Genomic DNA, 25,799 nt, shown 5'->3' on the forward strand with positions numbered 1-25,799 from the left:
GGCACCGGTTGACGAATCTTCACGAAATATTTAACACTTATGGCCCGCTCCGGTCAGCTCCTATGCTGAAAGTTTCAGGTGATTCTCCAAACGGGGGCAAAGAAAAAAGGGGGGTCCCAAAACGTGTTTTCTCTGTTATTTCCCAGAGTAACCTTTAGACACGACTACAGCCCGAACTGCTGAACGGAATTACACCAAGTTTGGCAAAAAGGTAGCCCTTTGTTCAGAAAGAGACCTTTTTATTAAATGGTGTAAATCCGTTCAGTAGTTCCTGGGAAATTAAAAAAATGCATTTCCCATAGGAAACTTTAGACACTGCTATGCCTGGGCTAAAATTTCGTTCCGTTCGCGGAAATTGCGATAATTTGACATTTTCGCGTTCCGCGGAAAGCGCGAAAATGTCAAAATTTCCGCATTCCGCAGCTTGGCGATAATTTGTTTCTTGCTCGCGCTGTAAAATAATACATTCTTGCGCGCGCGCGATCGCCTTACCTGAATCCCTGCGTTCGCCGACAAGTTTTCTTGATGCGGTCGCGTTCTCGATGAGATGTTGTATTGTTTTTAGCCATTTGCGCTGTCTCGCGACAGTTCGCGCCCGCAGTGACATCATGCGTCACGCGATCACGTCTTTCTTCTCGCGATCATGCACCGCGAGACAACTGAAAACAAGATGGCCGCGCCCGCGAGCAACCACATGGGTAAGTTGGCGAGCCGTAACCATGCAGAAAATCTTGCGAACATGCGGGAAAAAAACTTCCGCATCTTGGCGATATTTCCGCGTGTTTGCGATTAATTTTTAACATTTTCGCGATAATTTGCGAAAGTGGATTTCGCAAATTCCGCCCACCCCTAGACACTGCTACAGCTCGAACTGCTGAACGGAATTACACCAAATTCGGCAGAAAGGTAGTGCTTGGTTCAGAAAGCGACCTTTTTTTAAATGGTGTAAATCCGTTCAGTAGTTGCTGAGAAAATAAAAGTTTCGATATCTATGGCCGCGGTGAATCCGTGCACCCTCCCGATCACGAGCTGCATTCCAATCGGCTGTCAACACTTCAAACCAGGAATTGTTGGCAGCCATCTTGGGCCTCAGTATATTCTGATTGGGGGGCCCACGGGGGCCACCCAGCCCCGGGGACCACCACCCCCCGCGCTGCCCCCCATCCCGGAGCCTGTGATGGCCCTGGGGACTGACAACCCCCAGGGCCGGCTCCTGCAGTGTCCCGAGGTGCCCACCCCAAGGGACACTGCTGTTTGCAATGGCAGGGTGGGAGCCTGCTCTCTCTTCCAAAATCCAAACCACATTGCTTTTCCACACGGGGAGCTACATGTCAGCAGCTCCCCATGTAGAAAAGCAATGCCGGCTCCCACTCTCGGTTGAGACGCGACGGGAAGCACGGACCTATATGGACGCAGCGCGCCCAACGACTGGAAACGAGATGCCTAAATCAATTCCGTTTCCTCTCCCTTAAATAGAAGGCCCGTGACACTGCATATTTGATTGATTCGACCACTGCAGCTCGACAGCCTGTGGAATTAATCAGACAGGACTGCATACATGTTAACTGAATTATTGTGACTCGTGATCTGTGGTAGAGCTGTACCGGGATTCATAGTAGACACAGAAGTCAAGTCAAGGACTACGTCAGGTTGCTCCAATCCCCTCTGTTGTCCTGAAGAAGACCCGCACGGTCAAGGTCTCAAAATACCTCTGTACCCCAAGACGGGTCGAAACGTCGACACCCCCTTGTTGTCAAGCCTGGTATACGCCATTCCCCAACGTGCTACAATATGAATTAAGTTCTGAGGAAGGAATATCTAGAACTGTTTGTTGATATGTTCAAACGTTACCAGGACACCTTTTACGGTGAATTATAACCGTGCACTCTGAAAAGGTTTTTAAGAATTGCTCTACTGTTTTTCTAATCTTCTGCTTCTACACATTCACTTCTCAGCACTCTCCTTTTATGCACGTTCCCTCTGGAGCAACCATGCGCCGAATATTATGCAATTTATGCTCTTTTTGTAAATAAATAATGATGAATCGTGTACTGGATGTTGCATCGTTTCATGTTAAGACGCCATATTGAATATCCTGAGCTACTTTAAATGATCTCTCTTAGCTCTAAACTTGAAAAGATATAACTGAATGACATTATTGTGTTGCGGTAACTATTGAGTTAGGACCCTTGTTTTTTGTATTAATTATATCCCCAGGTCCCGGACTTTCGGGGTAACCCCATTTTTGTAATGGCTCCCACAGGAGGCGGGGAGCCGGCAGGGACTGTGGGGGCATTGGGGCTCCCCCCACGGTTCTCAAAGGAGAGGGCCAGCCCCGGGGGATGGGGTCCCGGGGCTAGAAGTGGCTCTGGATGGGGGCCACGCGGCCCCCCTCCCCTGTATCATAAATACATTTTTTTTTTTAAAGGAGCAGCCATATTTGGCCTGAGGAGGGAGGTCCCCCTCACAAAAATAAAAGATGGCTTGGTCCCGGGGGATGGGGTCCACGGGGCAAGAAGTGGCCCGGGAGGGGGGCCACGCAGCCCCCCTCCCACCCGAAAAATGTATTAAATAAAGACGGGCCCAGGGGGATGGGGTCCCCGGGGCCAATAGAAGCCTTAGGAGGGGGGCCATGCAGCGCCCCCTTCCTATTAAAAATCAATATGTGTAGCCATGCCCTGGGGGATGGGGTCCCCGGGGCCGGAATTGGCCCTGGGAGGGGGGCCCCACACGGCCCCCTCTTATTGACTTTTTTTATTTTAAAAAAAGGGGGCCAGGCCCTGGGGATGGGGTCCCCAGGGCACAAAAAAGGGCAAGAGAAGGGGGGCCACACAACCACCTTCTTTAAAAAAAAAAAAGCCAGCATTGTGGCTAGGCCCCGCCCCCTTCCTGCAACACCCAGCAAACGCGCCCCATGGCTCGTTTAAAGTTGGTGAATTAATTCCCCTTGAATACTGAGGGGCCCTGGGGGCCAACTAGCCCACCAGGTACCTCCAGTATGTACCAGGTAGCTGCGTTGAAGAGAGGTGTTCAGAGGTCACGCCCCTTTTTACACCTCTCTGCAACGCAGCTCTGTGGCGCTTACTGGAGGTACCTCGTGGGCTAGTTGGACTCCAGGGACCCTCAGGATTCAAGGGGACTTAATCTCCCAACTTAAAACGCGCCACGGGGCGCCATTGCACAGTGGTGAAGGGAGGGGGGCGGGGCCTGAGGTGACATGTGTGCAAACGCGCCCTGTGGTGCATTTAAAGTTGGAGAATTAATTCACTTTCAATCCTGAGGGCCAACTAGCCCACCAGGTGCTTCCAGTAAGTGCCACTGCGCTGCGTTGCAGAGAGATGGTCCAGGCCATGCCCCTTTTTTACACCTCTCTGCAACACAGCTCTGTGGCACTTACTGGAGGTTCCTGGTAGGCTAGTTGGCCCCTAGGGGCCCTCAGGATTGAAGGGGACTTTATCCCTCAACTTAAAACACGCCACGGGGCGCGTTTGCACAGTGGTGAGGGGAGGGGGCGGGGCCTGAGGTGCCATGTGTGCAAACTCGCCCTGTGGCGCATTTAAAGTTGGGGAATTAATTCCCTTTCAATCCTGAGGGCCCCTGGGGGCAACTAGCCCACCAGGTGCTTCCAGTAAGTGCCACTGTGCTGCGTTGCAGAGAGATGGTCCAGGCCATGCCCCTTTTTACACCTCTCTGCAACACAGCTCTGTGGCACTTACTGGAGGTTCCTGGTAGGCTAGTTGGCCCCTAGGGGCCCTCAGGATTGAAGGGGACTTTATCCCTCAACTTAAAACGCGCCACGGGGCGCGTTTGCACAGTGGTGAGGGGAGGGGGCGGGGCTTGAGGTGCCATGTGTGCAAACTCGCCCTGTGGCGTGTTTAAAGTTGGGAAATTAATTCCCTTTCAATCCTGAGGGCCCCTGGGGGCCCACTAGCCCACCATGTGCTTCCAGTAAGCGCCACTGCGCTGCATTGCAGTGAAGTGGTCCAGGTCATGCCCCTTTTTAAACCTCTCTGCAACACAGCTCTGTGGCGCTTACTGGAGGTACCTGGTGGGCTAGTTGGACCCCAGGCACCCTCAGGATTAAAGGGGAGTTAATCCCCCAACTTAAAATGTGCCACGGGGCGCGTTTGCACAGTGGTGAAGGGAGGGTGCGCGGCCTGAGGTGACATGTGTGCAAACACGCCCTGCGGTGCGTTTTAAGTTGGGGAATTAATTCCTCTACAATCCTGAGGGTCCCTGGGGGCCAACAACCCCACCATGTACCTCCAGTAAGCGCCACTATGCTGCGTTGCAGAGAGGTAGCCCAGGTCATGCCCCTTTTTACACCTATCTGCAACGAAGCTCTGTGGCGCTTACCGGAGGTACCTGGTTGGCTAGTTGGACCATCAGGATTCAAGGGTACGTAAAACGGCCACAGGGCATGTTTGCACACGTCACCTCAGGCCCCCCCTCCCTTCACCACTGTGCAAACGTGCCCCGTAGCGTGTTTTAAGAGGTAGTTTTAATCACCCTGCACTATTATGTACTAGAGCCTTACAGAGGAGGTCACGCTAATGACAGGGTACCCCAACGCATAGTGTTCCCTAGTGTATGTAGGTGTTTTCACTATATTCTAAGTGTCTTTTACCATAGCACTGGCTCTAGGCCCGGTTATTCAGAGTCAGTTACCACCAGTACCCGTCTGGAAAATTTTTGGGCACAGGATGATTTTGCAACAAGGCCGCTTTCTGCTCCTCTGTTGGTTCTTTCTGCACATGTCTTGCTTCTTCCTGCACTTTTATTCATCTTTGTGGACTTCTGTTGCTTCTTTCTGTGCGTTTTTCTTCTTTCTTCACATGTCCTACCTCTGTAGGCATAGTTAGAAACTAGCATTTAAAAAACCTTTGAAATTCACTTAAAAAACCGTAGGTTTCAGGCACGTTGTAGTTAGAAATTAGCATTTAAAAACCTTTGAAATTCACTGAAAAAACCATAGGTTTCAGACACGTTATAGTTAGAAATTAGCATTTAAAAAACCTTAGAAATTCACTGAAAAAAGCATAGGTTTTAGGGAAAGTTATAGTTAGTTGGACATTTCACTCGTACAAAACCATAGAAATTCCCCCGTTATAGTTAGTACAACTATCTATAACTCGCGCCCCCGCAATGCACTGCTGATGATGTCACATATTACATCACTCATGACATGGTCAGTGACATCACTGATGACATCTCAACTGACATCACTGATGACATCACTGATGACATCATCCTGTGACTGTGTGTTTCTGTAAAGTTTAAATATGTTTAATATATATCGGGAAAGGCGTATTGAGGTGCCTGAAACCTATGGCTTTTTAAGTGAATAGGTCAGTGCCTGTTTCGTATGCATGGAACCCGGTTTGGAGCGAATATATATATATATATATATATATATATATATATATATATATATATATATATATATTAATAACCATACTGAAAATCTCTAGTTATAGTTTGCGGAGCGGACTATAAACTTTGCCCCTGCCATGCACTGCTTATGACCTCACATATTATATCAATCATAACCTGTTTAATGACATCATTGATGACATCACTGATGACCTCTCAAAGTACATAATTGATGAAACATAATAAACCAGACTTGTGTTCAATGTATAAATCAGTGCAGCCTTTGAATTATGTATATATGAACTAAATGAGGCAGACTCATGTAAAGCATAAATAGCAAACATAAAACCAATAGAATCTAATACCATATACAAAGGCATTCATTATTAATAACACACACTGCAATGTTTGTCAACCAACAATTAGATTAATCATATTAATTCAAAACAAAATTAAATATTGTCAGAGTTTTCCTTTTACACCCTTCAAACCACTTAACGCAGCCATAAGTCCAACCTCAAAAAGTCATGTAATCCTCAACTGAAAAGCAAAAGCTCCAGATCTAGAAATGCTTAGAAACACCATATAACTGGAGGCAAGCTGTATACACTCCAGGAAAGATAGCTTTACTTTTATTAAATGATTATTAGGGGGCTGCGGCACTCCTTGCAGTCTCCCACAACATACTTGTGACATGCTGGAGTTGCCCCTGGAATCCATCAGGACCTGGGGTAATAAGTAGTTTCAAAAGAACAATGATCTCAATGGTAGTAACAATATTTAAGTCAATACCATAAGAAATGTATATCAAAACAATGTTTAATATAGTATAGTCCATAAAATATTATACACAGTTTACCTTGGAATGATGAAAAATACTATGCTCGGTGCTTAAGTGTAGGTGAAAACAATGTGAACTATGTGTGTCACAACATATAAAGCATTGCTACAGCCAGCCTATTTCAGATTAGTATTGTGGAGGTTCTATATATTCTTTTTTCATTAGTCTACTGTAATCTGTGAATATTATTTATGGACTATGTTATATTGAAAATTGATTTTATATATATATTTCTTATGATCCTGCGAAGTTTGGGGCACCACAAAGCAGAAAAACATATGCAAATTCGCCTGTGAAGAGCATAACGGAGCACTCATTATTACTTTGGGCATTATTTGTTTATTTGGGTGCACCAGACCACCCACAACTTGCCTTATTATTGGGGGCCTGCAATGGGAGAGGCCCAAGTCCCACACTACAACACCAGCTCCTCATCCCAATGTGCAGCGGTAGCCGCCCACACTTTGTTTTTTTGTGAGTCTGGCCCCAACACTTGCACCCATAACTAAGCTGCCCATTGGGTGCTGGATGGGGAGGCCCAAGGCTTCTGTGGCTTCAAGCCACCAGCCATCCTTGGGTGCCGGCATGGGAGCCAGTCACATATGTCTCAAGATGGCGACCCTGGGACACCATACCTCCGCAATGCCCCAGGGGATGGTTTCCCTGGGGCTATTACATGGTTTAGGTTTGAGAAACACACGCTTCCTCCCACTTCAATATATATTAACAAAATGTGCCAACCCACAGACCCTGGCCCACTCTTGGGGGGATTTTAATAAAAAAGGATGCCCTGTCTTTTTCCCCCCAATTCGTCAGTCCCATGGAAGTACTGAGGTACAGCGAAATTATCACATTTATTTTTGAGTTTTGGCCCTAAGGGGCATCCCTTACCCCTTACCCCTGTAATGGATGTCGCCACATTTCTGTTCATGTTGCAGCCAGTCATTCAGAGCACTGGTGCAATTTATCCCACTCAGCCCATTAGAAGGCTTGCATTTTTCAACATGAGGCTGATTGTGAATACATTGGTATGACATTGTTCTGCATTCTGTCCATCAACTGTTGTTTTTGCATCCGATTGTGAATACATACATACATACATTTAGAATCTTAATTTCTTCAAAACTACAGAATGGATTTATACTAAATTACAAATAGCACAGTTTCTGGGTAAAGAGCTAGCTTTCTACCAAATATGGTGTAATTCTATTCAGCCACTTTGGCTGTAGCCCTGTCTAATTGTATGGGGAAAAAGCATTTCTGGAGCCCCTGATGCTTGGGTCTTGCTTGATGGCTCACCCCAAAACCTGCCAAGAAGGAACTCAACTGAGGTGGATGAACCTTGTTTTAAAAAGTTTCTAGTGCGAAGACTCCCGAAAGACTGGGGGTCTCCGTTACAAGTGTGGAGGCCCTTCATAAATCAGGCCCTCTATCTATCTATATCTATATAGATATAGATATAGATATAGATAGATAGATAGATAGAGGGCCTGATTTACGAAGGGCCTCCACACTTGTGACGGAGACCCCCAGTCTTTCGGGAGTCTTCGCACTAGGGTGGAATCTCCGCAATGAGAAGGGAGGCCCTTTGTGTATCAGGCCAATAGCATTTAAATTATTTTACATTAAATAAACTGTCATTTTATTAAAAATGTTTTTTGAAAAATTAAGTTGTCATCCTTCTCAACTCCTCTGGATTGTTATGATGATTCCTATTTATGATAAGTCTTGAATATCACGTATTTTATGTTTTAGGTTAACTAGTCTTTTTTCTGTGCCTACCTATCATGTCATCAGTGTGGAGAGAGATTACATCCATAAAGCGCTGTAAGACCCTGATTTAAAAAAAAAAAAAAAATCTTCTCAAATGAAGGATTAGACACATCTGCGGGAATGGAGGCTCATAAATTACTGACTTTTAGGCTTGGACCAATTCATAGATATTTTGTCTTTTGAAACGGGCATATTTGTTGTTGAATTTGAAACTTTGTATATCTGTAACATATGCAAATATCTAGATCTACTCATGAATTTAAATTAATTATTAAGTAGTAAACGCAAACATTCATCAATGAAGCATATGCGTCTGCCGCAGTCTACCTGAGTATGTATTTAATAATTGTCAACAATTGCTAATGTATCTAATTTTATTCTGTTATTGTATTTTTTTGGATATGATGTGTTTCTTGATGCTGCTTTTCAAATTAAATACACCTTTTCCAATTCAAAATAAGCACATTCAAATGTTAAGCTCCAAATATAATCACAAACTAAATAATACCAATAGAAAAATACATGTAACCCTTTTAATTCACAGATTTGGGTAAAATAGTTCCTTGTGTGAATCTCAAAATGATTTTATAGTTCTTTAGACATTATAAATTCTCCTCATGATCCATTCTTAGAATGACAAACAGGAGTTCATTGCTTTACTATCACATAAATGGTTCTAAGTTATATCATTGCATTATTGGTTTCAGATGTGACCCAGAAACAAACTAAGGCTCAACATTTCAAAGTATGTATAGAGTTTAACTGGGTAGATGCAGCAACCTCTGAGTTCTGGTATTTTCAGGTAGACACATTTTTTTCTGTAGAGACCAGTGTCAATTGTATATAATTTCAGATGGTATGAATTTCAATAGCACGTTATTCTCTCAATTTGGGAGACCTACCCAATCTGTGTTTGAGCCTTTAGAGTCTTTCATGTTCTAATTAAATTGGCTAATCTGCTGACATAAATTTACAGAATATATGTTCGAGAGAACACTAACCCTCTGTTATTGACATGTTTTGTGAGATGAGCTTCTGAAGTGAAAGTATATAGAACCTCTTCAGCAAAAGAAACAAATTAGACAAAGAACAGCAGCACCATCTCGAAGTAGGCTCAGTTACACTGATGTGTTCATGGAGTTTTTATAGACCAAATATCTGTGAAAAGTGTTCATAAACCTTAAATGACATGTATTAAGTAGTGCTATTCACCAGACTCATTAAATGTGTCTTTTATGTGCAAAAACTGCTTACCACAGTAGTCATTCTTGCTTGGACTGATCTTGAGACAAATAATATCTTTGACAATCATTAAATGTGTCTTTTATGTGCAAAATATAGCACTGCTTACCACAGTAGTCATTCTTGCTTGGACTGATCTTGAGACAAATAATATCTTTGACAATCAAATGCAATCACCTTTATATATTTCTTTTTAAAATTATATGTTTACATAGATGCAGAATCCATGTTAATATTGATAAAAATAGACAAGTGAAATGAATCAAGAAAATACTCATTGGCAAGCAATGATAATTGTAGGGCATTTCATAAAACATTTTAATGCAACTGTAATGCATGTAACTAGATAACAAGATGGATTTCACGTTAAATGATAATTATGCTCATCTTGATAGTAATGGTCAGTTAAACCAGACACACATTATTTGTCAATGTTGCCATAATAATTCCACATCCTAGGATTAGATATCTCTGCTTAATAACTAGCATATTTTTAAACTGATAGATCGTAAACTCAGTATTTTAATTTAGTTTATGTTATGATATTTGTAGAAGCTGTGTACTTCTTGATTAGTCTAATTTTCAATTGGCCTGAACCTCTTTTTCTTTCTCGAAGATATTACATATAAAGAAAGCTGAGGTTTAATTCATTTATGATTGTTTCAGGTTGTCTCAAATTTCTTCATACATTTGAGAGTACTGGCAGAAGGCTCTCCTCAGTTTTAAACACTCAAATTAAGAGGTTTTTTCTCTGCCCTTAAAGAAAGGATGGATTGTTGGTTCTGAATAACAACTATTTAATCAGAAACAAATGTCAAAACATGAAAAATCTATTTTTTTAGAAGTGCAATTAAGGCAATTTTAATAGATCGAGATGTAATACCAAGGCTGGTTACATATATACATATTATGGATACACCAATTAACATAACCCAAAGCCTATAAACCTCCAATTCTTAGATGAAGTTAATATCGGTGGAGGCCATTTATATTATTCACAGGTTAGATAGGTAAAATAATAACATTAGCACTGAGAAATGTCCCTGGTGTAAAAAGATGGAAGCAGATGATATACATACGCTAGTAACGTGTCAACATGTAAACCAATACTAGTAGCACAAGAGTAAATGTCCATTACCTAAAAAGGTTGTCAGAATCTGGAAATAGAATGTCTGGAAAGGGAAACCATCTAGATTCTGACTCGAATTTTAGTTAATGAAATTACTTTTCATGCTTGATAATAGTCTGGAAGCCCAGTAGCAATATCTGATGGCCTTTACTGAGCATGATAATTCTATAGCTAGACTAGACATTTAGGGGCCGACCAGCATCTTTACATGCAGTCCAACCGCCGCATTATGATTCGGCTGTGGGGCAGGGGGTCAGAAGGACCGACCGCTGCCTATCTGACGGGCTCAAAGAGCCCTTTGGGGCAGCAGGCGGAAAGTAATCCCCTACAATGGGGCGATGCCTTCTCAGGCACCGCCGTAGGGATTGCGATGCAAGTTTCAGACAGCCTTTCAGTGGTGGTCAGTGCTGTCAGAAATGGACTTTGGGGGCCCCCAGCAGGGCCCCGTCTCTCTGTATTCCCTGCTAAAAGGCCTAGGGGGCACCTGGGGGGCCGCCTCAAACACCGATACTCCGCATGCCAGGCACCATATGGTGTTTGGTTCACGGCACATGCATGTTTGTAAACATCTAATTTCCTAATGCGGGTTGTGCAGTGGCCCTTTTCCACCCACTGCACAAGCCACATAAGGAAAATAGATGTATACGACTGCCTCATGTGCGGTCGCATCCAAATTCATCAGATGGAACCGCCGACTGCTAGTCGGTCGGTTTCCATTCCCACACGATGCTGGTCGGACGCTGGTCGGACCCGCATCGCAATTGAGGCCTATGTAGTTTCATAAGTATGTGGAAGAACTGAAGATCACTGAAATCCAGAATTCAGCGACTTCTTCAGCAATCTTATGTGGCTCCCACAGTTGCTCGGCCGAGTGTTCTATTGGAACAAGCTGTCCAAATTAATTTTGGAAAGTCTTACTTGTCAACATGTAAACCAATACAAGTAGCACAAGACTAAGGCCCTTATTACGATGCCGTTCGGACGAGCGTCCAACCCGCATCGTGTGCCCCCTAGGCTTCTTAGCGGAGGCCGTGGAGGGACAGGGGCCCTGCTAGGGGCCCCCAAAGTCTGTTTCCGACAGCCTTTCAATGGCGGTCCGACCGCCATTGAAAGGCTGCCTGAAACGGTCATCGTAATCTCTACGGCAGTGCCTCAGCAGGCACCGCCCCATAGTAGGGGATTACTTTCTGCCAGCTCCTTGAACCTGTTGGATAGGCAGCGGTCGGTCCCTCCGCCCCCTGCCTCCAACCGCTGCATTATAATGCGAGTGTCAGCCTGCATGTAAAGATGTCACCCGGGTCGCAACGGACAGGCTGTTGGCTGCGATCCGACCGACATTGTGATTGGCCTCATAGTGAGTGCTTCAGAATGTCCCTAGTCCAATGATTGCAGACATGTCCCAGCTGATCGTAGTGCCTGTTCTAACACCGGCTTCTGATGCTGCAGCTGGAATCATGAACGGTTCACTAGAGCCTCTTTGGGACGGGCTATGAGACCTTTTTCCTATCAATAAAAAGGCAGTACTCTTGACAAAACTAATTAAAATGTTAACGGCTCAGGTGTAATGTGGCCAACTCTGAGACAAGTGGACTGCTGCACATACAAATTCAGGTTTACCAGTCAAGAGGCTGAATGGCTTGTTCGAGGTGGGTGAGATCTTAACCTGGCCCTAATTCCCAATGAACAATGTAAAACAGCCTAACTACAATACAGATGTAAAGAGGACTGCTTACTGTACAGTGATTTGTGGGTTTTTTCCTAAAGAGCTGTGAAACTGTGCCCATTTTCCCAAGTAGCTATTTACAAACAATTCTTCAATACGTCTTTTGGGAAGTTCGCCTGACTGCTTTTGTGCACATATTTGGGAACATAACATGTAGCAGTGAATTTAAGATTGTTTTCTATACACTTTCTCTGCTCACAGTGAAGCTCTCGAAAGATATACTCTCGTTATTAATATTGCTATAGGAGTACCCTGAAAATACCAATGAATAGTACATTTTGGATTTAGATTACATCTTCTCTTCACCGTTATTTCATCAAAGGCGACCCTGGAAAGATAACTAAATTTGAGCAAATTCAGAATTCTTTAAATTTCTAATGTTTATGTAGGATCCATTTATATACACATATTTATCTGATAAATAATGCAGTTTATGCATTTTCTACAGGTAATCTGTAGGCAGTGCAGTCAGCATACTTTAGAAGCACGCGCTCTCTTCTACATTATAAAACATTTCTCTTCAGCAGCCTGCTTCATTTCTGTAAGTGTTGTTTGAGCCTTTTCTTTAATTGTGTCCAAATCCATATTCTGAATCTGTTGTATATGCCCAAGAATAGAGTTCTTGTCTTCTTCTTCATCCTGATCTTCAGCAACCATTTTCTGAAGGTCTTCTGGAAGCTCCACATCATCTCCAGCCAACTGTATTTGGCTTTCATCTTTCTCACTCTGACCAAACAAAGAAACAAAGAGAAATATGAGCAATCCAGATATAAGACCGTTAAATTATCACACTCTGCAACATATGCATATATATCTGTTGTATTTACAGACTTTGTTATTTGAAACTATACAGCAATGCATAGGATGCAGAAGCACATTGTGAGAAAGTGGATAAATATTTGGGGTAAATGGTAGTCTACCACAAGAAACAATGTAACTATTTTTGTCACGTCAAGTAAGGGTTTCAGTAATTTAACCCTGAGCTCACACCCTGGTAGCTATGGCACAGAGCACACACGCTTAACTTAAAAAAATGTCTAAAGCATTTAAAAGTACCAAAATAGATAAAAAGTCTAAAATAAAACAAAATAAAAATCCCACTCTTATTTTTAAAAATAGAGAATAAGTTAATGAACATGTTGACTCTTAAATGACAAAAATCTTTTAAGGGAAACCAGAGATATTCAATATGGAAATAGCACGAAAAAGTGTTAAGCACCAACCATGGGTGGCTTGGAGTGTCCGGACCCCTCCGTCATCCGCCCAAGTTTGCATATCCATCGGCGGAGAAATTTCACCCTTACAACAACATACTGTCCCGCTGGTACGAACCGCGGCCCCAGGTGGAGTGTGGGATCGACAGACGACCACACGCGACTAGACTCATCCTGAATCTGTGCGGGGTGCTCCAATCAAAATGGCGGTACGGGCTGCTGCCTGATGCCACGGGGTCCCTCAGACCTCTCCTCCCCCTGCTAACCCCCTGCGGAGAGTGACTCTTGTGCCCCGGCATCCTGCCTGTGTCCTCCAGTGTGGTCGATGACCTCCGGTGACCCCTGAGACACAGCTGGACAGAGAGAAAGGTCTCTGGGCTGTGAGAGGAAGGCCCGGTGCGTTCGCCGCAGAACAGAGATGATCGGCGTCTTCAGCCAGGACCTGGAGTGGATGCTGTCAGCCCAGCTTGGCCCCTCTCAGGTGGATTGGTGAGCAGCGGAGCCCAGGAATTGGGGGTGGCACGGCTGCGGTGGCACTGGCCCCCTGGGCAGAGACCCTGTGCCGGGTGCAGCCCCGCCCAGAGGGTGACAGAGTAAATTGCAGCCTGAATGGGGCATCGAGGCATGGGCTGGGTTCCGCCTTGCTGATGACGGATCAAGGGGCAGCTGCTGCCTAACTCCAACACTTACCACGGCTGGGGTGAGAATCCTGCTATGCTACCTGGCGGGTGCTCCCTGGGCCTGGCACATCAGGAGGTGGGGCTTGCTGAGGAGGCGCCCTGGCACTGGTGTGCAGCCCCTGTTGAAAAGAGAATGGGGCCTCCCGATGGCATCGGGCCTGTATGCGGATCACCCCCCTCTGAGGAGAAAACCCTGTGCCCAGCACATCACGGGGTCCCCTGTAGCGATCAAGGACCCCCGGCAGTTGCCAAGGGGCAACCAAGCAGAGGACGAGGTCTCTGGCCTGTGGGGAGTGGGCCCGGGGCCATTGACATGAGGTTGAGCCGGTTGGTGCCTTCGGACCAGCTGGGTGCGGTTGCTTCCGGCCTGGCGCGGCCCCCTTCGGACAGATCAGTAAGCAGAGGGGCCTGGGGCTGGGGCTGGGGCTGGGTGTGGCACGACCGAAGTGGCCCAAGCCAAATAAAATAACTAAAGACCTCACACTGGTGACGGCCCAGCCTGGGGGGGCTAGCGGAACAGACTTGTGGCCTAAACAGTGCACCGAGGCGCGGTCCAGCGTGGTTCATAACAGAGGCGACCCACCCCGACCACCACCATGAGAAAAGACCGAGGGCCCAAACCACCCCCAACACAGACTAAGATGGACCAATATACCACAAATTACCCTGGACCAACCACTGGGGCCGTCGAGAACCCTGCTCCGTTGGGGCTGACCTCACCACAATCCTACAAGCCATTAACTCCTCGCAGGCCTCAGTGGAGAACAAGATCGGCGAGGTCTGGGTGGACGTGCCTCTCCTTTGACAGATCCTACGGAACGCGACAGCCCACACCTCGGAAGCTGAATCCTGCATTTCTTCTGTTAAGGACGATGTAATCCAACTGAAGGCGCAGGTAGCTCACCTACAGACCCACACCAAGGAGCTGCACAAAAGGGCAAAAGACGCCAAAAATAGGTCAAGACGAAATCATCTCCATCTGGTGGGTTTCCTGGGGGGCACAGAGCAGGGACAGGTGGGAGCTCTCATTGAGCAATGGATCGAATCATGGATGCCTAAAAACACTCTGTCCACATGGTTTGCGGTGGAGCGGGCCCACCACTCCCTGGCTCCCAAACCTCCTCCAGGGGCCCCGCATAGACCAATTATTGCCAGGATCTTCAATTTTAAAGACAGAGACTCCATTATGAGAGAAGCCTGTAACCAAAAATCCCTGACCTACCACAACCATACCATAATGATTTTCCCAAATTACACACGAGAGGTCCAGGCTCAGAGACGCTCATTCACCGAAGTCAAGCAGAAGCTGTGCGCTCTTAATCTTCAGTATAGACTACTCTTCCCGGCCCACCTCCGGATTGTGTTTCAAAACAAGACCCTTTGTTTTGATAACCCGGAAACGGCCTGGACCTGGCTGACCGAGGAGAGTCCCCTCAGACCAGGTGGTGCAGTTCCGTCCTCTGGGGCCCAGGCCGGGGCCGCTCCGGCGACATCGCCTAAGACTAGAAGAAGCCTCGCACGCTTTTGCAGGGCCAGAGGTACCCACAGAGCCATGTCGGGCTCACCAACGGGTGCCATCCAGAGCCCAAGAGACCAGGTAATGCCAAGCGACTCCTGCTCCTTGCAACGCTCCGGCTCCCTGGATCAGGCGACCCCCAGAGATGCCCCCCAAGACACTAAGCACTGAACCTACCAACTTGGACCTCTATCACTGTCTGGCGCTCCTGGGATGATCGGCCCAACCAGGAACCATGTAAGCTGAATACACCGCTAGGGTGAATAAGAGACAAACGGTCACATCACAACAGATAACTCTGCTGATGCACCAAAGATATCCTGACTTAAGGAGGGGTCCACCACGCAACTCTGAAGCTAAACGTTCTAGTTTGGCCTGTTAACTTTGGAATTCACCGGGGTGACAGATGCCTCCATTCTTGAAGTATAGGGTGGGGGGGAAGGGAATTGGTACCATTGTCCTATGTTCTTGTTTGACTTGTATTGTTTAGTTCTTGCAGCACTTCATCCTTACACCACGACAGACACACACATAGCCCACATAACAGGAAAGGAGGCACTGCTCCATGATCAGAGAGTATTCCAACCAGTCCCACAACCAGACTGGGCCCTAAGGACTCTCAGGTTCACCCAAGCAAAATATGATACAGACGCGAAATAACGGAGACCCTCTCTGAATACTGTCATGGAATGTAAATGGTCTGCTCGACAGAGTCAAGCAGACCACAGTCCTGCAGTATGCCCAAAGACATGCTCCTGATATACTGTTGCTCCAAGAGACCCACCACATGGGTAATCACTGTCCCTTCCTCACAAGATATGGATAAAACAGGGTTTGGCACTCGGGCTTAGAACGGGGTTCATGCAGGGTGGCAATTATCCTGAGACGTAATCTCCCCTTCGTACTTACTCACTCCACCAACACCCTCAAGGATGCTTCGTGGCCTTGACTGGAACACTGGGAGGGAATGTCCTCAACTTACTGTCCATATACACTCCTCCTTTGAAGCTCACACTAACCCTGAAGCGAACTAGTGACATCATTTCTTCCCTGCCCCTGGGTGAGACAGTGATATAGGGGGTGACTTTAACAAGGTTATGCAGCCGGACCTCAACACCACAGGTATACCCTTTGCCACTAGGGCACTACAGGCCAAACATCTGGTAAACTGGGCAAGCACCCTGGGCATTTGCGATGTCTGGAGGACATGGAACCCCAGTGGCAGGCAGTACACTCACACCTCCGTGGTGCATCACACACACACACACAAGAATAGACATGATCTTCATGCCGGCCCCTGAATTCCAGAGGATGAGAGAGATCACTAGCCTCCCCAAAGGCATCTCAGATCACTCACCTCTGCTCCTGAATTTAGGCAACCCCTCTGACACACTCTGCTCTATGTGGAGGATGAAGGCTCGGTTCCTTCAAGATAAAGACTTCAAGAAAGCAATTGAAGTAGAGCTTCAACAAAACTTCCTCACCAACCATAGCTGCGTTCCCTCCGTGGGTACTCTCTGGGAAGTGGGTAAAGCCACCAACCGTGGCTTCGCTGAAGGCCAACTCAAACGTTCAGCCCAAGATAGCTGGATCACCCTCCTCGAGGCCCAGGTGACCCGCCTAGAGAGGAATACGCCTGAGGCACGGGATACCTCCCCAAGATCGGCAGCTTGCATTGTTGAGAGAAGAGATCAAACAAATCTCTCTGGAGTCTGCTAAGTTGCTATGGAGATCCTCCGTTGCCTGAGTCTATGGTTGGGGCACAAAACTCTGAAGATTTTACACAGACTGGCCACATATCCCCTGGTCAATTGCATTATCCCAGAATTTCAAGACCCCGAAGGACTCACCCACCGCACTCTCCCTGCAGTAGCCTAAACTTTTGCTGACTACTATTCCAGGCTCTACTCGGCCCAAAGACCCGAGATCTCTCTTTCCGAACTGATCAACCTGGAGGGTCTCCACCCTCCCCACCTTAGTGCTGTTGAATCGACCAGAATTGATCTCTCCATTAAACATGAGGAAATAAATTAGGCCATATCTTGAATCGCATCGGGGAAAACACCAGGCCCGACGGCTTTCCACAGGAATTCTATGCCGCGTATCAGGATATACTTGTCTCTCACCTCTCTTGGCCCTAGTGAACCATCAAGCACTAACCCCGAACCTAGACTCCTCCTAATTCACTTCGAAAAAGCCTTTGACTCAGTCGACTGGCACTATCTGGAGGACGTGTTGGTCGAAATGGGCTTGGGCCAGCATTTCCAATGCTTTGTGAAGGTCTTCTATTCCAGATCCAAAACACAGGTGCTCATCACTGGAGCGCTCTCGGAGATGTTCCCGATTGGAAGAGGCATGAGACAGGGGTGCGCACTCTCGTCCCTCCTTTTCGACCTGGCGATGGAGCTCCTAGCCTGCCTCATTCGGTTAGATGACCGGATTCAGAGATGGAAGTGGCAAGGCTCCTACAAGGACAAGATCGCTCTATATGTGGATGATCTCCTGCTTTTCCTTGGTCTGCCCAATCTGGACCTAGGTGCCTCCAAATACTATGCTCCTTTGCACAGGTCTCAGGCCTACACCTGAGTCAACCTTGGTTCTCTTTCATCTGTCAAGGGACTGTTTCGACTGGACACCTACTATACCCATCATGATACAAAAAACAGCGGTCCTTGACCTTCATTTGAAAAGACATAAATCGATAACCCTATTTTGGTATATTCAGCCAATAATTTTATGAGCATTCTTAGGAACAAAGTAATTGCTCATGGTACTTAATACATTATTTACAAAAAAACAAAAAAGTGCAACAAACCGTAATCTAAATCACCATGCATTTTATTTTCATGTCAAATGGTGAAACAATCAGACAGTATTAAATGTACGCTATCAATTTTGCAGGGAAGGTTGCTCCAGAGAGAATGTGCATGAAGTAAGGGTGCTCACGTGTAAGGTGGTGAAGAAGAGTATTCAAAAAGGTGACATAGGAAAGTTTAATACATTAAACAGTTGGACTGGTTTTAAATCACCGCCCTTGAGAGCCTGGCCACGCTTTTCAATACACAATCTCAAGTATATTGCAGTTTCAATTTACATAGAAATCCATTCTAGTGTGGCATGTTGGGGGTAAGTTCGGGGTCCAAGCTAGTTTAAAGGGGCGTCGACGTTTCGACCCGTCTTATGGCCATGAGTGTGCTTTGATCCTCGGCCTTGCGGATCTTCATCAGGACAGGGTGGGGCAACCTAGGAAGGTATGGGGCCTTGTCACCTACCTGTGGAGTGAGTAGGAAAAAACCAGGGGTCAGGATGTTGCACAGGGGGGTAAATTCTATCTGCATATGTTAGAAGTATTCAAGGTAGCTCACCCGCCGTTACTTGCGGTATGCGGATCAGTAGTTAAGGAGAAGGGCCTAGCGCCCACAATTTCTATGGCTAATGTGGGCAATTCTGCTGATGGATGCGCTTAAAACCGGTAGCTTGAAGCTAAAGGAGAGAGGTAGAAAGGTGGGGAGAATCAATATCCCAACTGATACGTTATCTCGAGCCGATAATGCTCGTGCATCTAAGGGGTCTCTTTACCTTGAGGCAGATAGTACAGTCTATGTCCAGTGGTATTAACGAAGTGGGTCCGCATATGTCAGTCTATATCCAGTAGTATTAATGAAGTTCGTCCACGTAGTCAGACGCCCGTTCAATGTGTCTCAGTTAAGCCGGAATCTGATTCCCCAACTAAAAGGAATAAAAGGGGGATAGAGTGAGCCTGACGTCTGGCATGACATCGGCATTTTGGCAACCAACCCCCCAGGGAGTAAAATTTACCTACTCTACCCATCAGGCGGCAATCGTTTAAATATTTGGGAATCTGGGTTGCATTACTCCCCGAGTTAGCATGGTCGCTCAACATTATCCCATTAGTCAGGAGGGCCAAGGAAGATCTCCGGAAGTGGCAAACCTTGCCACTTAACCCCTTAGGGTGAGTCGCCCTTTTAAAGATGATGATTCTCCCCTGATTCTTATATATTATCCAAAACACCCCGTTCCACCTTCCTCAGACCTGGTTCTGGGAATTACACAGTCTCGCTACCAAGTTTCTCTGGAGCGGGAGGAGACCACGAATAGCTCTGTCTCACTGCTAGATGCCACCCTTTGACTGGGGCATGGGCATGACAAACCTATTTTTATATTATCTAGCAACCCACCTACTCACCTTACATGATTGGCTCAATGGGGGATGGTCTGACCCAGCATACAGGGTCGAGCTGAGCGAACTGGGACTTCCCAAAATTCAAGCAATGATGTATGGTGGGCGAATACCCAAGTCTCTGCCTGTGGTGACACGCACTGTTCTGCTGGATTGGCGCTTCCCGGCGCCATACCCAGTGGGCGAACAAACTAACCCAACAAACACCTTTTAAATATTCCTCATTTCGCATCCCCACAGTGCCCGGCTGCGCCTTATGTGAGTACCCTTATTCCTTTTCACCCACAGACGGTGCACACCCCATTATCTGACAGTCATCCCCAGGTATGATTACCGACAATAAATCTACCTTTCTGATGCCTTTCTCTTATTTATTTCCACCATACCCCATTACTGATACCATGGTTATAATTTTTTTTGGTGCCCCTTCATTGATGGGTCCTGATGAGTCCCTACATTGTGAAGTGGGTTGAAATGTCATTGACTGAGTGAAGCGAACCATTTGTCAGTTACTATTATTGTATTAGTAAGCTGCGAGCACACATTATGTATTGATTTAATGGTCGCTTTTGTACATGTTTGATGAAACCTTGATTTTATGTCACAAAAAGTCACAACCTTAAAATATATGTTTCACAATCACTTGGGACACCATGAACTGGATTTAAAATAATGTGATTTACATTATATAAAACAACGTATTTTCATACAAAATTTGTGTTATATGTCTTTTCTCTTTCAGACATCTCTTTGCCTTCGATTATTGTGATTGTGCTATTATATGTTAAGTATCATTTGTTGATTTCCACAGGAACCGTGGTTTTCTGTTAAACTGTAAAGTACCCTGGTTTCGTGTGAGTAGGGTGTCTCTTATTTTTTCATACAGGGCTGTATCTTTAGTCATAGTCATCTGGAGCCCTCCCATCTTCTCCAGAGGTTTTTTTTTATTTGTGGGGGTTTTCCTCTTGTGGCTTCTATTGGAAGGCACTATCTGCTGAGGAGCTAAACGTGGCGGCAGAACCGTCGCTACAGGAAGGGGTAACCCATATCTCTGGCAGACAAGAACGGTCAAGAATTGGACATTAAAATCATCATGCCATCCAAGATCTCAGACCAGAAGCTCTCTAAATGTGAATTTTGACAGATTGCAATGTCCATCCTCCAGACCAAGTTGAGAAACTATGGATCTTGCACAAGGCTTGGGGCAAGCAGAAGTGGTAGATCCAGCATAAGCCTTGGTTCACAGTCTCTGAGGTCCCTCCTATCTCGCCAGCAACTCCCGGTTTTCTGAAGACCCAAACAAAAGGAATTCTTGGATTTGTTCGGGGTATGCATGGCAACTGACACCTCTTAGTTCACAAATGGCATTGTTGTCGAATGGGAGGAGCGGCAGTGTTTTAACTCATGGTTAAAACGAGCACTTTTTGTAACTTCCTCTCAATTCAGTGCTATAATCTTGTGTACTGAGGTGATGCGCTAAAGAAATGCACTTTTTTGAATTCTGGAGAGACATTATCGCACATTTACATGAAGTTTATTGTATGATTAACATGCCAATAATTTTCACGGCTCCCCCACTTGCTCGTATACGCTTGGCTCGTCTCCGGCTGGCTCTACCTGCTAATTAATATATTGGCTCAGGCACCTCTACCAAAGAGAGATGAATGGATACATGACAGTGAGCCCGGTAGAGAAATAGACTGGTGCAGACAAACAGACAAAGTCAGTCTCCATTGCCTCACGTCAGAATCATCCCTTTCAATAACCTGGAAATCTGCCGGCAACTCCTGCATGCCCCAACCTCATCCCCCTCACCTATTCTTAGCAAAAGCAGCAGATTCTGAGCTGTGCCCTGCTGGTGCAGAGGAGCACGGCAGAGTCTGTAGAAGCGCTGGGATCCCTAGCCTCTCCGGACAGGCACCTAAGCCTTCCGGGTGCCTTCACACTCAGGATAAATGAATACATGGAGGATATAAAAACTGCCCTATTGAACCAGGACATGAAAGAATTCTGGACCATAGTTAGAACAGGTACACAGGAAGGCAATTCAGCCTTAGAGCCGAATATTCCAGACCACTTCCAGGCACTATATAGAACGGAATTCGATCCCGGTACCCACACTGGCAGCCACATGGCCACTCAAGGGGACTTTAGTATAGACAGCGGCTGGGTAGCTGAGGTGAGTATTTCCTCACCTAGGCATTCTGATGGGGTTCCTGTTGGGATTACCCTTCTGGAGGTTTATAAAGCAATCAAGAAACTCCCTGCGGGCAAAGCACCTGGATTAGACAGGATACAAGGGGATTTGTTTCGAGAAGAGCCAACAATCTGGGGCCCCTACCTGTGGGTACTATTTAATGCTATAATGAACGGCATGTCGATCCCTGATACCTGGGCTGGGGCAGAGATTGTCCCAGTCTTTAAAAAGGGCTCTCCACTACTTCCTGCAAACTATAGACCGATCAGTTTGATCGATGTCACCCAAAAATTGTTTGCACGGATTCTTCTAGACCGAATCCAGGAATGGATGCAAGATAATGACATTATAAGCCCCTATCAAGCCGGATTCAGGAAGAACACCTCCACCGTTGACCAAATATATAGACTCCAACTTATACTTTGGAAAACGGTGAAAATGGAGGGTGGCAGCCTCTATTTAATTTTCGTGGACCTGAAATCGGCTTTCGATCTGGTGCCCAGAGATAAACTATGGGGGGTACTAAGAGATATGAGGATTCCCTTTTACCTTCTAAGTATGCTTATCAAGCTGCATGAAGCTAATTATGCCCGTGTAAGATGTGGTAGAGGGGGAGAACTAACCTCAAGTCTCCCAGTTGACAGAGGGGTGAGGCAGGGCTGTGTGCTTGCACCAACTCTGTTTTGCCTCTTTGTCAACGCACTCCTCGCCCAATTAACTGAGGTCAAGGACAACAATGCCCCCAAGCTAGCAAACTCAAAGGTTCCAGCATTGATGTTTGCTGACGACACCCTATTGATGTCTAAGTCGCCAATGGGTATCCAGAGGATATTGGACAGTTTCAAAATTTTCTGCAATAACAGGGGGCTGGAGATTAATACTACAAAAACCAAGTTTATGGTTGTTAATCCACCCAAGAAAACATGTCCAAACCCCCATTTAGATGGTATACCACTGGAAAGAGTACCTGTATTCGACTATTTGGGTGTCACCCTTACTGAAAACATGGACTGGAGTCCACAAATGGCCAAAGCTAAGCTTAAATTGGCACAGACTGCCGGAGGGATTGCTAAATTACTGAGGGAATCCACCTTTAAACCAACTGGGCCTATCATTGAAATATATAGGGCACAAGCAAGGGGAGCCACGTTGTATGGGGCTGAACTTTGGGGACATTGTCCATGTAGTCTCCTGAGTAAAGCTGAGAACAGTTTAAGACATATTCTGGGTCTCCCTTCTAGCACTCCGCTAACCCCCCTGCGGCTAGATTTAGGTATAAGGCCGATTGAAAATGAGGTTACTTTTTCAATCAATCAATCATGGAATTTATATCGCGCACTACTCACCCGGAAGGGTCTCAAGGCGCTTGGGGGAGGGGGTTTGCTACTGCTCGAACAGCCAGGTCTTGAGCTGTTTCCTGAAGGCGAGGTGGTCCTGGGTCAGCCGTAGGTGGATGGGCAGGGAGTTCCATGTCTTAGCCGCCAGGTGGGAGAAGGATCTTCCTCCGGCGGTGGCTCTCTTGATGCGAGGGACGACGGCGAGGGCGAGGTTCACGGATCGTAGCTGGCGGGTGGGCGTGTAGAAGGTCAGGCGGTCGTTGAGGTACCTTGGGCCCAGGTCGTGGAGTGATTTGTGTGCGTGGGTGAGGAGTCTGAACGTGATCCTCTTGTTGACAGGGAGCCAGTGCAGGTCTCTCAGGTGGCTCGAGATGTGGCTGCGTCGGGGGACGTCCAGGACGAGTCGGGCGGAGGCGTTCTGGATACGCTGAAGTCTTTTCTGAAGCTTGGCTGTTGTACCGGCGTAGAGGGTGTTTCCGTAGTCTAGTCTGCTGGTGACGAGGGCCTGGGTGACCGTCTTCCTGGTCTCGGTCGGGATCCATCGGAAGATCTTACGGAGCATGCGGAGGTTGTGGAAGCAAGCTGAGGAGACAGCGTTGACTTGTCTGGTCATCGATAGGGAGGAGTCCAGGATGACGCCCAAGTTGCGTGCGTGGTCCGTTGGCTTGGGTGCGGTGCCTAGGGCCGGGGGCCACCAGGAGTCGTCCCATGCGGAGGGCGACGGTCCCAGGAGGAGGACTTCTGTCTTGTCCGTGTTCAATTTCAGGCGGCTAATGTCCATCCATTTGGCGACGTCTTTCATCCCTTCGTGTAGGCTGGTTTTGGCGGTGTCGGGGTCTCTGGTGAGGGAGAGAATCAGCTGGGTGTCATCGGCGTAGGAGATGATGTTGAGGTTGTGTTGGCGTGCAATGGCAGCGAGGGGTTTCATGTAGATGTTGAAGAGAGTGGGGCTGAGCGATGATCCTTGCGGGATGCCGCAGATGACTTCGGTGGCCTCAGAGTGGAACGGAGGGAGGCGTACTCTCTGTGTTCTGCCGGAGAGGTATGAGATGATCCATTCCAGGGCCTTCCCTTGGATGCCGGTGTCGTTGAGGCGTTGGACTAGGGTGCGGTGGCAGACAGTGTCAAATGCTGCGGAGAGGTCTAGGAGGATGAGTGCCGCTGTTTCACCGTTGTCGAGCAGGGCTCGGATGTCGTCGGTGGCTGCGATGAGTGCGGTCTCGGTGCTGTGGTTGGTTCTGAATCCGGACTGCGATGGGTCGAGGGATCCGTTCGTCTCCAGGAAGGCGGCCAGTTGCTTGTTGACGACCTTCTCGATGACTTTTTGACCTCTAGCTTTCTGGCGCAGGATGTGGGTGACCCCGGAACTGGTAGATTATCAGGTAGAAACCAAAGAGCTACTAGGCCTTCCCGGGGCAGAAAAAAAAATCGCCTGGTTTGCACATATAAGTAAGGAGTGCGTAAGGATAGGCAAACCAACCCTCTGGAGCAACCCTGAAGAAACTTGCTCTACAGTTTCACTAACTGAACTGGCGAGAATCTATCGAACTCACAAACTGGAAGTCTTACATAGGAATCTGAATCTAGGTGTTCTGACAGTAGAATTTCTCGCTGTGAAAGACAAGTATAAATTAGAACCCTTTTTGGATGACATTTTACCGTTCCCAGTAAGAAAATTATACCTTCAGTTTAGATTTAGTACCCTCCCTTTGCGGGTCTTCACCTTCAAATGGTTTGCAATGGGTCATAGTGGGTGCCCCGCTTGTAACCATCAGGAGGAGACTGAGCTGCATGTCTTATTTTTCTGCCCTGGCTATAAATTGGCAAGACAGTGTTGGCTTATTCAGATGTGTAGGAATATGGGGTTCGTGCGATGTCTGGAGGCATTTAGAGTTTTGAAGTACGATACCTCCAAGCCCATTGTCTTTGCTGTTTCTCGGTTCTTAAACGTAATGTGGCGCAGGCGTTGGGCCTTCTTAGAAAAAGGAAAAAAGATAATAATAACCAACCCTGCTGCTAGTGTATAGATCATTCTACTGTGCATAATAAGGAGCGAGGAACATTTTTTCTTATTCTTTTAATTATTTTAGACTTTTTTAACCATGAAACGATTATTTCTACATCGAGATATCTTATGTATAACCCTTTCCAGACATATCCTCAATTGTATCGATTTTATTAATTTTTTTCAGCATTGGATGGTTATTGCAATTGACTTCTTTCCTATTGTATTTATGCCTGTGCTTTTTAATTTTTGCTATTATTGCACTTGCACTTTTTCGAACTTACAGGAGTGCTCACTGGTCAGTGCAGCGAAATATTTTTTCGCACTCGAAGATGTAGCACCCTGATTCTTATATCTTTGTTCGATGTGTCCTAACCACATACTGTTACGATTTGGATTACATTGTCACGTTTCCGATTATATTGTATACAAACTTTTAAGGTCATATAGACCAAAACAAAGGTATTTTGAAGATACAAATTTAACTCAATTACTAACGTATGAGTAATTATAAGATTTCTAACGCTGTTTAAAATTAATTAACTGTTTTTGTATTGATTTTATTGAA

At 46.3% G+C, this 25,799-nt stretch overlaps 1 protein-coding gene across 1 annotated transcript in view; it reads right to left on the reverse strand.

Annotated features, from left to right (window-relative positions):
- Positions 1-8,523: 8,523 nt before the first annotated feature.
- The window catches only part of CPLX4 (complexin 4), a 243,546-nt gene continuing 226,270 nt past the window's right edge, over positions 8,524-25,799 (reverse strand). The window contains exon 3 of the mRNA XM_085640703.1: positions 8,524-12,807. Coding sequence (XP_085496829.1) covers positions 12,580-12,807 — 228 coding nt within the window. The 3' untranslated portion in view covers positions 8,524-12,579. The remainder of the gene's footprint in view (positions 12,808-25,799) is intronic.

This window comes from Triturus cristatus, chromosome 2_1 (genome assembly GCF_964204655.1).
Source record: "Triturus cristatus chromosome 2_1, aTriCri1.1, whole genome shotgun sequence".
NCBI classification, from domain to species: Eukaryota; Metazoa; Chordata; class Amphibia; order Caudata; family Salamandridae; genus Triturus; species Triturus cristatus.